A 17898-nucleotide genomic window follows, 5' to 3' on the forward strand; every position below is an offset into this window, starting at 1 on the left:
CGCGCAAAGCTGCTATGATTGTGGCGACGATGTGATGTACGAGATGGCCGTGATAAAGGTAATGCGTGGCTGTGAGGACTGAAAACCATTTTATGAAATAAGCAAAGAAGTGCTACTGTACGACGTGATTCTAAAGACGCATGTGATAGCGATAACTTGATGTTAGTGACGCTGGAATGACGGTTATGATCACGAGCAATGAAGCGTGCAGCACGGTTCTGTATAGATTCAAGACTGTGTGTTAGATGCTTTTGGTGAGGTGGCCAAATGGGCGAAGCAAATTCAAGCTGTGGGTAAGCTAGTTTTCTAGTGTCAGATGGCGCATCATGAAGATTACGTTTTAAGTATCCAAGGGTTCGTGAAGCCTTAGCTGTTATTTTATTAATGTGTGTCGACCAAGAAAGGTTTGGAGTTAGGTAAATACCGAGATACTTGTATGAATGCACTGCAGTGATTTGGTTGCTGTTGAGGGAGTAGGTAAAAAAGGAATTTGATAGTTTGCGGCTGAAAGTCATTAATTTACACTTGTCAGTGTTAACCGTCATTTGCCACATAGAGCACAAGTTTGTTATATGGTCGAGATCTGTCTGTAGAACAAGAGGATCGGCTGGATTAGAAATATTACGGTAGTTAATACAGTCATCAGCAAATAAACGGATGTTAGAGGTAATGTCGGTTGGCAGATCGTTAATATATATTAGAAATAACAATGGGCCCAGAACAATGCCCTGGGGAACACCGGACGATACCTCACAAAAAGAGGATGAGCAGTTATTTATACAGGTAAATTGTTTGCCAAATGATAGAAAATTTCTAATCCATGATAGCGTTAATGAGTCAATGTTTAAAGCGGAGAGTCTGGAAATTAAACGACAATGTGCTACCCGATCAAATGCCTTAGAAAAATAGATGAAAATGCAATCAGTCTGTTGGTTATCGCTCATGTTAGAATGCATTTCGTGGGTAAATTCCATGAGTTGTGTATCGCACAACAGTCCTTTTCTAAAACCGTGCTGATGGGGGTAAAAAAAGCTTTTATGTTCAAGATGATGCGCAACGTTTGAAGCAATGATGTGCTCTAGAAGCTTACATGCAATACTTGTTAAGGATATGGGCCGGTAGTTACTAATATTATTTCCGTCACCAGATTTGAACACGGGGATGATTTTGCCAATTTTCCAGTCAAACTGAATTCGCCTGTAGATCAAATTCTGATCGAATTATGAATTGAGGAAGCTTGCTGGGAGAGAAGACAGTGGCAGCAGTCAGAGGTTGTTACTGGGAGGGGATATCTGCACTGTATGTAACTCAACTGAATGCTAGGATGACATAGATGTGGATGGTCTGCATTGTCATACCAACAATGGGTCATTCGGTCATGTGAGCTTCGTCATGCTGACATTAAAGATGGCACATTCATAACTGGCCGTAAATTATCCGGCAAAGAAATTCTATTTTTGACATGTGGCCCTTTTCATTCAGGGGCACTCATTTGGAAAGTGTTTGGCAAAGAATGCAATTGTCGGCTTCCCCATGGTGGCAGCATCACGAGGTGGGATAAGGGTGTTGTGCATTCTTATTGCTCCTGACTGCTCTGTGAATTGCGACTGTATTTTAGCACTCAGTTAGGATTTGGCCCTTAAATTGCTGGGTGCGTGACATAGTTCATTATTTAACGAATGTGCTATTAAATTTTCATGTTTCCTTCCCTTTGTCATTGTGACACTGTACCCTCACTGCCTCTTCAAATAATGGAGGCAGAAAAATAATAAAAATGGGATGAAGTCAGTTTCAAAAAATTTTTGTATTCTACTGCAGTCACAAAATTGGTTGCGTAAAAACTCTGACTGCAATGCAAGCTACTGAAATGAACTGAGGGCTTGTGTACTGGGCACATTTTTATTTTTTCAGGCATGTTCGTGGTACACATACATTAAATGAAAACATAGAAATAAAGTTCCTACAGTTGCTCAGCGAATAAGTTCTAGTGAATCCTGACAAATTTCAGTAAACTGTTGTTGATGTCAGCAGTGAAGCTTCACCATACTGCATCTTGTCATTGAAAGCTAGAGTAAGCCTGGCAGATAGAGGATAGTAGTGACAGGGTTACACTGAATCATCGTTAGCTAGGACTGATTGCTGCTATCTCGCATGGGGGCAGCAAAGGTCTTGGGGGAGGGGCTGTTTGCTGCATTCATGCCCTCTGAGTGCATTGACTTGTGGCCTTCATTCTGTTAAAGTGGGCTGCTGTTGGCATAGGGTTTAGAGCAGAAGCTGTTACCAAGCCTCAGGAGGAAATGAAAAAAACCTTCTTGCTGCTTTGTTTCACTGACGTCTGCAACCTTCTGCCCTTATGGCTCGTCATCACTGCTCTTTTTATACTTCCTTGGCTCATACTTTTTTTTTTTTAGATAGCAGCCCTCTAAGTTTTTTATTTAAGAAATTTTTCCTCCTCGTTTTTCTGCTTCAGCCACACCTGTGCACTGACTTATTTCACCCTCCGGTGGTCTTGCATGTTCTGAATCCCCGCACTGACCGTTTCTCCTGCAGCAACGGGCATCCCAGGAGACGGCACTGGCTCAGATCCTGATGCAGGGCGTCTACTCCCTCGTGGATGCCTATCACATGTCAGTCGCCCAGGAGGACCAGGACAGGTGGGTTAGAGAAACACCAGATGCTGTCACTGGTGCTCTTCCTTCGTGGGCTATTTTTTTTTTTTATGCAACAGTGGCCCTAATACAGTCGAACCCGGTTATATCGAACCCGGACATATTGAATTTTGGTTATATCGAACTCATGGAATACAGTCAAACCCGGTTATAACGAACTGCGTAATTCAACGCAATTTGTTCGCTATATAAAGTATTTCGCTATAACCAAACCCGTTTATAACGAACTTCAGTACCAAATTCGTTATACACGATGTCCAGACAGCGCAGCGAAAACGCACTAACTAAAGAAAAACCGTGCCGCTCACCATGAATCTACAAAAGAAATTTATTGCAGATAAATGCTCACTTATTTGCAGTAGGCAGTGATCTTCGCCTGAACACTGCATTTAAGGGGGGACATGGGTCTTGAGCAAAATTTTCTTAATATTTGTCCTGTCAGTATGAAATTTGCAGGGTTTATGTAAATTCTTGTGCTGGTTTCAAATATGTTGTTAGTTTTCTTCTACATAAATTTGCTGAGTAGTTACAGCAACTTTGCTGTTCCAGACTTGCGGGAAGCTTGTAAAAATATCTACTGAAGGGAAATTGCTAAAATGCACATGGATCTGTTCTTGAATGTCTAAGGAACGCAATAAAACAAGTTTTGTGCTCCTGCCTTACTACAAGCCAAAGTTATGGAAGTTTTAAGTTTCAGCTTCACAAGTGCAACCACCCCCTTTCTACATCTTCGTATGTTTAAAAATTTTTCATGCAGTTGAGACCTTGTATAATAGCTTTATTGTGTTCCTTTAACACTCACGAGCCAGTAAAAATAAAAATCATTACAATCTAAGGAGTAGGAGAGCCACAATGCCACCCGCAAAATAGAAGGGTAGGCAAAATTTTCATTTTGAGAAAAATGGAAAAAACGAATTGCAATGTCAAACACTAATTTAATCAAACAAAAACTGTAGAAATGCAGGCCACTGTGGCCTAGAAGGCTCCTGGACAGTAATCTGCATTGGGTTTGCCCTTCTGCTTTCGTTTTGCTGCAGTCTGAAAAGCTGCAGAGGAAGCACGCTTCCTCTCTGCTCTCAGACATTCACTGGTGCAATGCACACGTTTACAATTTAAAATGGCTATAAACCTCCAGGAATGTAGTCTCTTTGCTTTCCAACGTCCAAGTGTCGCCTCTTTCATTTTGATTTGCAGTTGCAGCACATTCAGTTGTCACTTTTTCGTTTTTTTTTTTTTTTTTTTTTTTTTTTTTTTTTTTTTTTTTACGTACGTCGTTTTGCTACGTCCTCGCATCAAGACCGTGGTGAGGAACGTTTATTGCGGAACAGAAATGTAATTTGGAGCTGTTTGCTGCTTCCCGGTGCTCTGCATTGCACTGGAAGCAAGTGAATTCCCTAAGGACTATGAACGAGGTCTGATCGGCGCAAACGCGCGGCGAGCTCTACGAAGACGACGTGTCCCGCAGTTTACGCATTGGAGAATAAGTTTGACGGCGATTCCTTACCCCCTTCACTTTTTTAAATGCCAATATCGCCGCCGTATGTTTTACGCTTCGCCAATCTCGGCAAACTGTTTAGATCTGACGATCGTGAACTCCGCATCGCCAAGCGGACTGTCTGCCGCGCTGCCGTCATCGTTACGAACACAATCCGTCTACCGCTTCGTTGCTAGAGTTGGCGCGAGTTCAAGGTTTTCCTGTTTTGAGCTTATCTTTCTGCTCATCTGCGGCCAGCGTTATCACTGTCGCGGCGGGTGCGACCGCTGGCAGTAGCAGTCCCCCGTGCTGGGGAACACGCTAGGCCTACTTCAGGCTCGTACACACGATCGTTCGGCGCACGATTTCCGTCGGCCTGAGCGCGCACAGCCGGGGCAGGGCATCACTTGGGATGATTATTCAACTATTTTTTTTACTTTTTTCACAAATTCTTGCCATGAACGCACCTCGCGGTTCGGAACCAAGCGCGGCCGGCGTCACGTCTCCGCCGTCTCCCCGCGGCTCGGGCGCGCCTAGCAGACGCCGTCAGCCAGCTCCACCAATGCGGGGACGCCTTATCGTCACGTGCACCCCGAAAGCCAATGGGATTGCAAATGCCATGTTTTCTTTTTTTGCTATTTTTTATGCGACCAATGGGCGAATGTAAACAGCAGAGGCGTCAATTTGAAGACGAAAGGCGGCTCTTTCGAATGAGACCAAGATGGCTACGGTGCCGCGCACAAAATGGGAGCTACGCCTCGCGAAAAATGGTTGTTTCGGGGGTCGTTTTCGGCCCAAATTTGGGCGACATCGATTATATAAATTGGCATTGTGACTAAAATACCGACCCTAGAGATGAAAAACTTAGCAGATAGGTAGATAAAGAGCTACTGATTTCGCAAATCACATTTTCTAAAAAGTGATTTTTTCGCGATTTCTTGGTCCGCAAGACCCGTGTCCCCCCTTAACTACATCAGCGAGAATCGCACTTTCCACACGCGACATCATTTCCACAAACTCCAGTCCGCTTCCCTGTATTCCGGAGCAGTATCGGCGCAGCAGATCGGTAGCAGCGAGGGCTTCGTGCAACGTCGGGCGAGGGCGATCGTCCTCCGGCGGCGGCTCCTCGGTCTCCTCATTCGCACCAGATGCCAGCATGTCGGCAACAATTTCCGAGTCCAACGGGCTCGCTGTCACGGCTACGTTGTCGTCAACAGTGAGAAAATCCTCCAAGGCAACTTCTTCGGGCACAGCGTCCGGAACATCAGCGAGTTCTTCCCACAGCGTGGCAACATCGCTGTCATCTTGCACAGTGCGCGCTTCACTAGCAGCTTCTGCATCCTCTCGACATAGTCCAGCATGGTGGAAGCAGTTGCGGATTGTGGATTGCGTCACGTCTTGCCAGGCACGGTTAATCATTTCTATTGCGGCCAGCAAATTAATCTTGAGCTCGTCGTTAACCCGCAATTTCACCAACAGCCGCTCAACGACGCGTTTCCTGTAGCCCAGCTTGAAAGCGCGGATGATCCCCTGATCGAGGGGCTGCAAAACCGCTGTTGCGTTCGGTGGCAGGAAACAAAGCTCAATGTTTTTGAGCGTGACGCCGCAGTGGTGCGCAGAACAGTTATCGAGGAGGAGGCAAATCTTTTGCCCGCTCGTTGCAAGTTCCTCGTCCCAGCCACGCAGCCACGCTTCGAACAACGTTCTGGTCATCCAGGCCTTAGAATTTGAGTTGTATGTGACTGGGAGTGAAGTGCATCCTCGCAGGCACATAGGAGACTTGAACTTGCCTATGAAAAGCGGCCGCAGCTTTGATGAACCGTCCATGTTTGTCGTGAGAAGAACGGTGACTCGGGCCTTATTCAATTTGCCGCCATGGCACTTCTCATTCTTTAGCGCCAAGGTTCTGCTCGGCAGCAGTTGCCAAAACAAGGCAGTCTCGTCGGTGCTAAAAATATTGCACGGTTCGTATCTCTCCGTGACAGCACGCCACACGTCTTGCACCCACTTTTCAGCACTCTCAGCGTCCACTGCTTGGCTTTCACCTGCAACCACCTTCCCGGTGATGGAGTAGCGGTCTTTAAATCGTTGGAGCCAACCACTGCCCGCTGTAAACCCCTCGACGTCCAGGACGAAGGCAAAATCTTTTGCCTTCTGTTGTAGCATGGGGCCAGAGACCGGCAGATTTCGCGCGCGAACGTCCAAGAACCATTGGTACAGCGCTTTCTCTACTTGGTCGTAAGCCGGCTTGCGGTGACGAAAGCCGTCACCATTTGGTCGTTCCTGTGCATTGCCTCTGATGGCCGACTAATTTTTCAAAATGGTGCTTAACGTGCTCCGCGGAATCTTGAAATGCGCGGCAACGTCAGACTTTTTTTCGCCGCGGCCTACGCGGCGAATTATCTCCAGCTTGTCGGAAAGCGGTAGGGCACGCCGCTGCTTCGTCGTCATCTTGCAGGATGTAGCGCCGGAATGCAAGCCAGCAGCAACGTAGGCACGTCCGGAATCGTGAGGATAGCAGCAGCATGACTTGCAAACGCGAACAAAGAAAGCTCCGAGGATGCGGGAAAGTTCGCCACTGACGCGTTCGTTGTTCGGAGGCTGCCTTCCCTTCACCCAAACTTGAAACCAGTTCTGGCCGGTGTTGCTTCTTTCTCGAAGCGCAATAGGTCCAGAGCTGCTCGAATGTCTTTGATCACATGGTAGGCAGCTGCCGAATAGGAGCGCTGCAAAGAGAGGCTGGCCGATGGCGCGGATTTTAAAGGCTACTCACGCTACTCCGGGCGACGGCCGCGTATGCGTACAGGAGGGTCCCTCGTGGAAGCTGCTGTAGAGAGCCCCTCCTGCGTTTTACGGAAGCGTGGCATCGGCGCAGAAGCAGCAGAAGCACCCTAGCGGGCGCGTGATGACGTATGCGCTGTGTGAGACTCTGGGGAACGGAGCCGTCGCCAATCCCCCTCCCATCTGACAACGGCATGCGCTAGAAGTATTGCGGCCCGGCAGCGTGGGCTGCCCGGAGAGAACTCTGAGCCGGCACAAAGGCCCGCCCGTTGGCGGGCGTTTGGCGACCGATCGCGCGCGCTGAGTTCGCTATATCCGATGTGTAGTTCATTATAAAAAATACATTTTATATGCATAATGCTAGCGGAAATTCGAGTGTTCGATATAAAACATAATTCGCTCTATTCGAGTTCGTTATATTCGGGTTTGACTGTATCCCCTTGAAAATCCCATGTAAAAGTATAGGAAGGCTACGTCATATATCGAACTTAATTTCACCCGTTGTTCGATATATCGAACTCCGCACCACACACTGGAAAATGTGCCTTCCTCAAAGACGATCGTATCACCCTTAGCCGTTTGCCGCGTGACGTTTTCAAGCCATGCGCGGAAGGAATGAGAAGGAACAGTTCGGCGACGGCTGATCTGGGCAGCGCCGCGTACATTCCCCATAAGTTGCGCGCATCTGCAGTTATCGTTTCCCGCGCGGCAACACATGACGTTTGCAAGCCATGTGCGTGGGTCTGCCCATTCTTTTGCCGTGCTATCTCTCCTTCAGCACACGCTACACATGCGCCAAGCCAGCTCAGCCCGTTTACAGACAGACGTCGGATGCTTTCTCCAGCATGTTGCGAACCCTCTGCGCGCGGCGGCTGACGTGGCTATGGCGCCTGCGGACGTTAAGAAACGGCAGCTCTCTCTTCGTTCTGTTCTTTTTTTTTGTTTGTTTGTTTGTTTGTTTTTTTTTTTTTTTTTTTTTTTTTTTTGAGAGTCATCCTTTCTTATTGTTGTGCTGTTCGGACGTTAGGCGGCGGCAGTTTTCTTTTTTTTTTTTTTGCGGGAGTCGTTTATCCTGCATGTATGAATCAACGAAAGCACGCGGTCAGCTGCTGCGATCATGACACCCGCCCCAAGCGTGGCGTGTCTTGTGCAATCAAGCCATCACGGGCAGTCTGCCAAGTTCGCTCCCCGCCACCGCAGGAGCTATCAAAAGATAAACGCGCCCGGGGGTTATCGCTACGTAGCATCTTGGCACGCTGCCAAGAAATGAGCTGTGGATGAGACCACCGAAACGGAGTGACGCGCGCCATCGACATGCAAGCGAAAATGCTTGCGATTTCTGCCGCAGCGACACAGAAACCTTGTTTTGAGCTGCCGCGGTGACTCAAGTGGCGAGAGGGATGCAGTTCCAACAGGTTTGAAAATTTTCGCTCTATCGCTGCCGCTCGTTGCTGAGATCGCTCAATCGCTTGCATGTGAGCGAGCTGGCCTTTACGCATTTTTTTTTTTTTTTTTTCAAATTCTCGGGTGCAAAAGTGGAGGGTGGGTTCATTATGCGAGTGGGTTGATTATGCGACAAATACGGTATCGCTTTTTCGCATCGTAAGTGCCGTCACAAGTCGATTTCTGTATATCGAATTATCGATATATCGAACTATTTCGCGATCCCCTTTGAGTTCGATATATCCGGGTTCGACTGTAGGTGTCGTTGTCGTTGATGTGTGTGGCTGGGGAGTTGAAAAAGAGATTCATTTTTAGACATTGTCCATCTGCCTGTTTCATTTTTATGTTGTTTTTTTTTTTTTCAGTATTCTGTATGTCAAAGTGTCATGTTTTTCTTCCTTTTTTCTTCATTGTGCAGGTCGATGAACTACTGCCGCATATTCACAGAACTGGCTGAGACGCTACTAGACGACATGATCCAGCATCCAGGGCAGGTGAGCACTGCTTTTTAATTGTGCACCTGAATGACCTGCATGATAAACAAGCCATAGGATCTCGTGTACTTCAAGCATCCTGAGCACCGTAACGAAAAGAAAACGATATTAGCTTTTAGCGTGCAAGCAGCTTTATGCAACTCAGGCAACCTGAGTACACACTTGATGCATCAGGGCAATACCAGAAGATAGGATGGTTTTCTATAGTTTAATTTTGTTGGATTCGTTCTCTCTATTTTTGTTTTGCATGATTTTTCGTTTGTTTTTCTTTTCCCTCTGTTCTATTGTCTTCTTCAAGCTTCCTTCTCCTTCTGGACGTATTTTTTCCGTAGTCGTGAAATGTTTTCTTCTTCGTACTAATAATAAAGGGTGAGTTGGAAGTGTGAGCTTGGACGGGGTTGATTTCGTTTTTCTTTAGATTGTGTCTGTTCTTTGTTGTGCACGTGATGAACTATGCAGCACCAGCAGTTCAGTGAATCATGTCACCAACTACAACTATAGCCCGCTCGCAAGTTCTAACGCGAGTATCCTATAAAGCCAAGCAAGGTGCCTTTGCTCATTGTTTTTTCCCCTTTGGAATGGAGAAAAAATGTATGTGACTTTGTCTGGTTGGTACACTTGAATGCACTGATGTGCTTCTTCAAAGCCCTCTTTGTTAAAAAAAATGAGAGGCAAATGCCAAGCATGAAACACGGGAACTTCTACGCGAGCTCTCTGACAAAAGGTGTCCATGCTGCATCTGTTTGTGAGGTTGATGGTGATTAGGGGCTGTGGCACACCATACGACCTATGGTGACGTTCAACCACGGAGCAGGGGTGCGGAGGAATGGGTCGTGGCACTTTGAAAAATCATCCATTGACTCTAGGACGGTAGACCATCCAAATAACTTTCAGCAGGTTCTGGCATGTCGCATCCAAGCCTGCGAGCATCATGAACCTTGCTGTCGCTTTTAGCACACTTCCGTTGTCTCTGCAGGACGAGTGTGAGTGGCCGAAGGCGTGAGAGGGGAATTATGCCATGGCAGATACGGCCGCAGTTGCAGGTCTGCACAGTAGTATAGGGGCATGGCAGCAAAGTCTAGGCTCCCGTAGACCAGGTTTGTGTAGGATTAAAGCAATTGCTGTGAACACAGTGCAGAAGTTCCCGTGTGTGCTTAAACCTCTCCTGCTCCATGCACCCAGCACCATTGCATTCCATTTAGAATGTCCTGTGCGTGCAGACAGTCGCTACAGCCACAAATCCCTTTAAATTTCAGAGGAGTATGCTGGCAAAACTAGGAGTAAACGGAAAAAAAAAAAGAAAAACAAGACAGACAACAACGGAGTTTTTTTTCTTCTTTAGTACATGTGTACTTCCTGGTTGCATCATTTTCTCTCTGGCATGTTTTATTTATGCAGTCTCTCGAAAAAAAAATAAAACAGACGTCACAGTAGGATGCTGCTCATTTCGAGACACCTAGTGTCATACCTCATCACTTGCAAAATTTTAATTTCTCTCCGTGCATGTAATTTGTCAAGTTGTATTTTCAATCATAAAGGTGCATGTTTAGAACGTGTCAAACGAGTGGACTCAAGAGTCGCTCTCACTGCATCCTTCACTGCTGCGGCTGCCCGTGTCGGAAGCATTACAGTCGAACCCGGATACTATATCGAACTCGAAGGGGATCGCAATAATTCTATATACAGAAATGGGCTTGAGACGCCACTTGGGATTGTGAAAAATGATGCGGTATGTGTCACGTAATCAACCCAGTTGCATAATACCCCCCCCCCCCCCCCCCCTTCCCCCCCGAGAAGTTGAAAACAAAAACAAAAATAACGTTCAGAGGCGCGTCTCTCCGTTTCGACCGTCACATCCACAGCTCATTTATTGGCAGCACGCCAAGATGCTACCCATCGATAACATCATGGCGTGTTTATCTTTTGAATATGCGTTTGATAGATCCAGCAGTGACAGGGAGCGAACTTGGCACTCTGTGTCCGTGATGGCTTGATTGCACAAGCCTGGTTTGATTTATCACGCTGTGCTTGGGGCGGGTGTAGTCCACTGCCACAAAATCATTGGAAGGGTTAGCTGCAAATGCCATTTGAAGAAAACAATACTAAAAGTCGGTGTCATGATTGCAGCTGACCTCGTGCTTTCGTTGATTCATAGATGTAAGAATAGACGACTCTCGCAAAAAACAAAACAAAACAAAAAACGTCCGCCGCCACTGCCATGGCTTACGCTGCGCGCCATGTTCAGACAAGTAACATTATGTACAGTGGGAAAAACAGTCTGGAAGAAACACGCAAACAAACAAGCGCCTGTTTGTTTGCGTGTTTCTACCCCTGTCTTCGTTTTTTGCTCTGTACATGATGTTGAACGTTCACCAACTCGCACAGTTTTTGGTTCTGCTGACGACAAGTAAGGACGACTCTCGCAAAAGAAAAAAAAAAAAAAAGATTGCGGCTTCTTAAGTCCGCAACCGTCATACCATACGCTGCGCCGCACGTTTATCACGACTGCAAAAATAAACAACTCCCGTAAAAAAGAAGAAAAGAAGAAAACTGCCGCTTCTGCATCCGCAGCCGCGCATGTGCAGCACGACGACACAAGGCGCCTTCATGGACGCGCATCGCACGTCAGCCGTTGTGCGCACAGCGTTCACAACACACACCGGAGAGAGCGTCTGCCACGGGCTGAGCTGGCTTGTCCGCGCATGCGTAGTGCGTGCTGCTGCGAATGGAGATTATGAAAGAGAGAGGAAGGGTAGAGATAAAGAAGAGTGGGCACATCCTTGCTCTTTGCTCTATCGTGTTTTTCCCCTCTCCTGAGCACCACTGCTGCATTGGCTCTTTCTTGTTCCTTCACGCACATGGCTTGCAAACTTCACGTGCTGGCGCGCGGCAGCGATCACCGCAGAGGCGGGCGCCTTTGGGGAACGGGCGCGGCGCTGCCTTAAACCAGCCGTCGCCAAACTGTGCCCTCTCATTCCTTCCGCACGTGGCTTGAAAATGCCACGCGGCAAATGGCCGATGATGCGATCGTCTTTGGGGAAGGGTCCAATGCACGGTGCATAGCTCGATATATTGAACGACTGGTGCAATTGAATTCGATATACGACACAGCTTTCCTATACTTTTACATGAGATTTTTCAAGAGGATATTCGGTGAGTTTGATATAACCAAAATTTTAGATATCCGGGTTCGATATATCTGGGTTCGGCTGTATATTCATATTCTTTCAGTGTGCTTCACTGACATAGTGTTCTGTTCCTTGTAGGGCCTGGGTGACCTGCGGTGCCTAGACTTGCTGCTGACTTGTGTCGGGCACTATGACTACGAGGTGAGCGACTAGAGCCTGCACTTCTGATATGCTTCTTTTGTTTTGTTTGTTTGCTTTCTGCTGTTCTCTGGCTGTTCACTAGTCCCACCACAGAGGAACTTCTAAGTTACAAATTATACTTGTAGGGTTGTGTGCACCCACTGTGGCAGTGAACTACATTGTAAGGCTGGCAGGGGGAATCCGCTCCCAGTTGGGCGGAGAACACTACTCCCAGTTCATATTAGTTCTCACGCTTTTAATCTCTCCCCTTCTTTATCCCTGCCAGCTCCCTTTTCTGTCCTTTTTTTCCCCATGGTGCAACGTGTTTAGTCCGCATAATACTATTGCAGTTTGCGTTTTCTGCTATGGAGTATTAAAATTCTGCGTGCTGACTTTAGTGAGAAGGATAGCCACTGACTTCTTATTGGCGTACACGAGGCGGAGGTGGGTGCAGACATTAGCTTAGTGCATGCCAACCACATAGCGGCCACAATCAATATATAGTATATCATTATTAAAATGGGATCTCTAGAGATGTGTTATATTTCTCCAAAATGTTGAAGGGGACCTCCTGTAGCCAGTTTGGTTAGTGCTAGGCAGCCTTTAGATCTCTTCAGCTATCCTTTTTTGGTTAGTGCTAGGCAGCTGCTATCCTTTCTGTTCTTGTGAGCATTTTTTTTTACAGTTTCGTGTGACTTACCATAATACCTTTTTTTTTTTTTTTTTTTTTTTTTTTTTCAGTGTCTGTTGCTATCCTTTTTTAGGCATTTTTGTTGATAAGAAAGCTGGCGATACCAAGGTCAGGGTAGTTTCTTTTCTCCATGGCCTATAAGAGCATGCAATGCAGGCTATCTGATGCTGTCTTTTCCGTGAGCATTGAGGTGTCCCTCACACCTGCTTGTCCCTGTGCGCGCAGGTGGCCGAGATCACGTTCAACCTGTGGTACCGGCTCTCTGAGGCACTCTACAAGGAGAGCAACGATGCCCTTAACGTGCTCTTTGGCCGCTACATCCAGATGCTCATTGTGGCCCTGTGCCGACATTGCCAGCTGGACCCAGACAAGGTGGGACTGGGTTCACACAGTCGCTTGTATTTAAGGGTTCTCATCAGTGAAAAATATTCTGTACTGCGAAGTAAATGTGAATTCGGGCTTTGCCTCTCTAGTCATCTCCCTGCCTTTGCTTGTGCAATTATTTTGTCCTTTAACTAGTCCGGCTAACTTAAAGCTTGGCTTCGAGATTTTAGCTACCGTATTTACTCGCGTAATGAACCCACCTTTTTTCCAGATAAGTTGACATAAATTTGGGGGGAGGGTTCATTACGCGGGGAAAAAAAATTTAGATATTTTTTAGGTCGAAATTTCATGTCACAATGAAGATAGGAAAATCGCAATCCCAACCTTACCTTTATAGTAAAAACACGTACGCGATGAATGTGAATTAAAAATTCATTTTTATTTTCATGCTGCTGGCTGCTTATGGTCTGTCTCACTCGGGCTCGCTATCTGAATCCACGCTTCAACTCATATCGCTTGCGACTTCGTCGGCGTCGTCGTCTTCCCACAGCGCGTCGTCTTCACTGCCGTCGAGGCTGTTGGAGATGCCAGTCTTTTTGAAGCTGCGGACGACCATCTCGCTGGGAATCACACTCCATGCTTCTAGAATCCATCGACAGAGCATGTCGATGGTGGGCCTTCTAATCTTACCTGCGGGAGTCAGGTCGTGGTTTCCCGCGGCCATCCACGCGATTGCCATGCTCCAAAGCATGCTCCACGACTTTGAGCTTAAAACCGGCCGTGTAGCTAGCGTAACGCCCCATCGCACAACGCGCAGAAAATGCACAGCACGCACGAAATAATGCAAAGGTCGTAGCGAAGCACTTAAACAGCAACAAAATAGGACTGGCGAAATGGCGACCGACGCTGTCCAAGTGCGTTGTCTTTACTTCGTTCTGCTGTCGCCGCGCATGCATGGCGCTATAAGCAGAGGTTTGCTTTGCATTTAATAGATGGCACTCGGCAACCTGCATCATCATCATCATTGTAAAAAAAAAATCTAGAGAAGTTTGACAAATTGGTTCGAGAAATACAAAGAAAATAGCCGAGCGTGGTGGAAACTGCCGTCACCCCATTTCAAAGAGGACGCTCCAGTAAAGCCCTTTGCGCATCCACCAACGAATCATGCAAGGTCAATGAACGATCAACGAAAGCATGCAGTCGACGCCCGCGTCACCCGCGTTCGCGTCGCCGGTGTTCAGCATCGTTGGCTTCAAATGATGTTTATTTTATCACTGCGCGATCAGACAATTTTATGATCGTCGACAGTCGACAGCGCCGGCCAATTGAGCCGAGATAACGCGAACATGCTGAACACCGACCCTGCGGGCGGGTGCGCGTTATTTACGCGACGTAAAAAAAAAAAAAAATTCAATTTTCGACGACAAAAGTGGGGGGTGGGTTCATTACGCGAGTGGGTTCATTACGCGAGTAAATACGGTAACTTTAAAAGTTGTCTTTTCGGCATGACTGGCAGTCAGGGATTGGTATGCAGTAGCTTGATTTCAGCGGCTGGCTCATCAGGTTGAGTCAAGAGCAATTTCATCTCGGGTAACACCTTTTTTATTTTATTTCTTTAATATGAAAGCATTTCTTGCCTCACGAAGGACATCATCAGAGCGTATCACCTAAGAATGTCACTGACATTTGAAGGGACAGAACACTGGAATTTAGATCTCAAATTTTTTTTGGTGCAATGGGAAGATTGATGTCCAAAATGTTCAATTCCACAGCAGTTTTGGTAGAAACGCTGTAGAAAAGTTATACCGATAATTTTTCGATCAGTGCATGCGCCCGTTTTTATGTAGCCCGATGCTGGAAACCATGAGCAGCAACCGCTATGACGACTGGTGGTCGACAAAAAAAGGTGTACCGAAAACAAATATAAATTTCGCTCGCCAGACAGTAATTAGACATTTTTTGCTTCGAGTAATGGCCTTTTCAGTTTCACACTCAAGGCTATTACGGCACAATAATGCGCGCCTCGTCGACAAAAGTTTTTGTGAGCACTATCATCGCTTCATTCACGGAATTGCAAACACCGTGGCACCATCTAGTGGCAAAACCTGAAAGCATTCCTCTCGCGGTGAGAAAAGAGGGATGGTTTTTATTGAAGGACGCAGTGTAGAAGGGCAAAATATAATAAATTATGACATGCACTTGAAGAAGAAAAAAGAACAGTGTGCACTTACGAAAATCAGCTATATTTTGCTGGCATTTAGTTACATGGGGTACTACACTGAAAGTAATAGGGTTTTTCTGGTAGATAGTGCCTCAGTTGTTTTTATGCAATTTGCAATGCAAATTAAAATTGTAACAATAATAGAGTTGAACGTTGAGCTTGTGTTTGTGTGTGCTTCTTATGTTTTGTGTTGTTACCTGCTCTGCCGCCTTCTTCCAAGAGAAAATTGTAAGGCCTCTTTTCTTTGATATTGTAGTGCTCAATCTGTACTATATGAGAGAAGGTCTTTTCATCTCCACCATGATCTCGTGACATATTTTGGCCAGTGTTCTGTCCCTTTAAGAAAAAAAGTTGTGGCCAAACTAGAACTTAAGCTGCCATCCTTCCATGTTCCATGTCTCAGCCAAGCAGGCTAACCACTACTGTATGCCTACTTCCAAATAAGGAGCAATTACTCATTTACATTCACCCAAGCACAGCTCTGCGGCCACAAAGAAAAGCTATACACCTTTCTCAGAAACTTTGTAGTAAGAAAAAATCATTGTGGTCTAAGAACCGAGACGAATTCCTGCGAACACATCCGTCATTCTCCTTGTGTAGTGTAATGATGCTGGAGGACATTGGGGGAAATAAAAATGAAAAAGTTGAAACAATTAAAAAAAGTCATCATCATCATCATCATCATCATCAGCCTGATTATACCCACTGCAGGGCGAAGGCCTCTCCCATATCTCTCCACTTAACCCGGTTCTGTGCTAGCTGCATCCACTTGACCCCTGCGAACTTCTTAATCTCATCCGCCCACCTAACTTTCTGTCGCCCCCTGCTACGCTTTCCTTCCCTTGGAATCCAGTTTGTTACCCTCAGCGACCATCGGTTATCCTCTCTTCGCACTACATGTCCTGCCCATGTCCATTTCTTCTTCTTAATTTCCACTAGAATGTCGTTAACTTGAGTTATTTCTCTGACCCACTCTGCACGCTTTCTATCTCTTAATGTTACCCCTACCATTTTTCGTTCCATAGCCCTCTGGGTTGTCCTCAACTTAAGTAGAACTCTCTTGGTTAGCCTCCACGTTTCAGCCCCATAGGTGAGTGCAGGCAAGATGCAACTGTTGTATACTTTCCTCTTGAGCGATACCGGTAAGCTGCTAGTCATAATCTGCGAGTGCTTGCCAAATGCGCTCCATCCCAATCTTATTCTTCTTGTTATTTCCTTTTCATGGTCCGGATCTGCGGTTACTACCTGTCCTAAGTAGATATATTCGCCTACTACTTCCAGTATTTCGCTACCTAATGTAAACTCCTGTTCCTTCCCGAGGCTGTTGAACATTACCTTAGTCTTCTGCATATTGATTTTCAAGCCTACCTTTCTACTTTTCCTGTCTAGGTCATCAATCATTATTTGCAGTTCATCTCCCGAGTTGCTTAGCAAGGCAATGTCATCAGCAAATCGCAGATTACTGAGGTATTCTCCATCTAGCCTTATCCCTAACTGCTCCCATTCCAAGTCTCTGAATACTTCCTCTAAACAAGCTGTGAATAGTACTGGGGAGATTGTGTCTCCTTGCCTAACACCTTTCTTTATGGGAATTTTGTTACTTTCTTTATGCAGAACTATGGTTGCTGTGCAGCCACTATATATATCTTCCAGCACTTTCACGTACGGCTCGTCTACCCCCTGATTTCGCAATGCGTGCATCACCGCCGAGGTTTCAACTGAGTCAAATGCTTTTTCGTAATCAATGAATGCTATGTATAAGGGCTGGTTATATTCCGCGCATTTTTCTATCACCTGATTGATGGTATGGATATGATCGATAGTAGAGTACCGTTTCCGAAACCCTGCTTGATCCTTTGCTTGATTGCAGTCTAAGGTTGTCCTGATTCTATTAGTGATTACCTTAGTAAATACCTTATACGTAACAGACAGTAAGCTGATTGGTCTGTAATTTTTAAGGTCCTTGAGTCCCCTTTCTTGTGAATGAGGATAATGTTTGCATTCTTCCATGCTTCCGGTACCGTCGATGACACCAGGCACTGCGTATACAGGGTGGCCAGTTTTTCTAGCACGATATCCCCCCCGTCCTTCAGCAAATCTGTAGTTATCTGATCCTCTACAGCTGATTTCCCCCTTTTCATAGTTTCTAGTGCTTTCTTGACCTCGTCCTTCGTCACTGGTGGAACGTCTGACTGTTTTTCCCTACCGCCAATCTCATTACGGTCCTGACTACTTTGGCTACTGTAGAGATCTGTATAGAACTCCTCGGCTACTTTGACTATCTTGTCCATATTAGTGATGACGTTGCCCGCCTTGTCCCTTATCGCATACATCTGGTTTATGCCTATGCCCAATTTCTTCTTTACCGCTTTAAGGGGGGACATGGGTCTTGAGCAAAATTTTCTTAATATCTGTCCTGTCAGTATGAAATTTGCAGGGTTTATGTAAATTCTTGTGCTGGTTTCAAATATGTTGTTAGTTTTCTTCTACATA

The 17898-nt window shown here is 46.1% G+C and overlaps 1 protein-coding gene across 2 annotated transcripts in view; it reads left to right on the forward strand.

Moving 5' to 3' along the window:
- The window catches only part of LOC146175050 (transportin-3-like), an 88775-nt gene that overhangs the window by 22324 nt on the left and 48553 nt on the right, over positions 1-17898 (forward strand). For both annotated transcript variants that reach the window (XM_084584434.1, XM_084584435.1), the window contains exons 9-12: positions 2551-2654; positions 8786-8861; positions 12128-12190; positions 13086-13232. In XM_084584434.1, coding sequence (XP_084440560.1) covers positions 2551-2654; positions 8786-8861; positions 12128-12190; positions 13086-13232 — 390 coding nt within the window. The remainder of the gene's footprint in view (positions 1-2550; positions 2655-8785; positions 8862-12127; positions 12191-13085; positions 13233-17898) is intronic.

This window comes from Amblyomma maculatum, chromosome 11 (assembly GCF_055883805.1).
Source record: "Amblyomma maculatum isolate TAMU_Amacu chromosome 11, ASM5588380v1, whole genome shotgun sequence".
In the NCBI taxonomy this organism is placed as follows: domain Eukaryota; kingdom Metazoa; phylum Arthropoda; class Arachnida; order Ixodida; family Ixodidae; genus Amblyomma; species Amblyomma maculatum.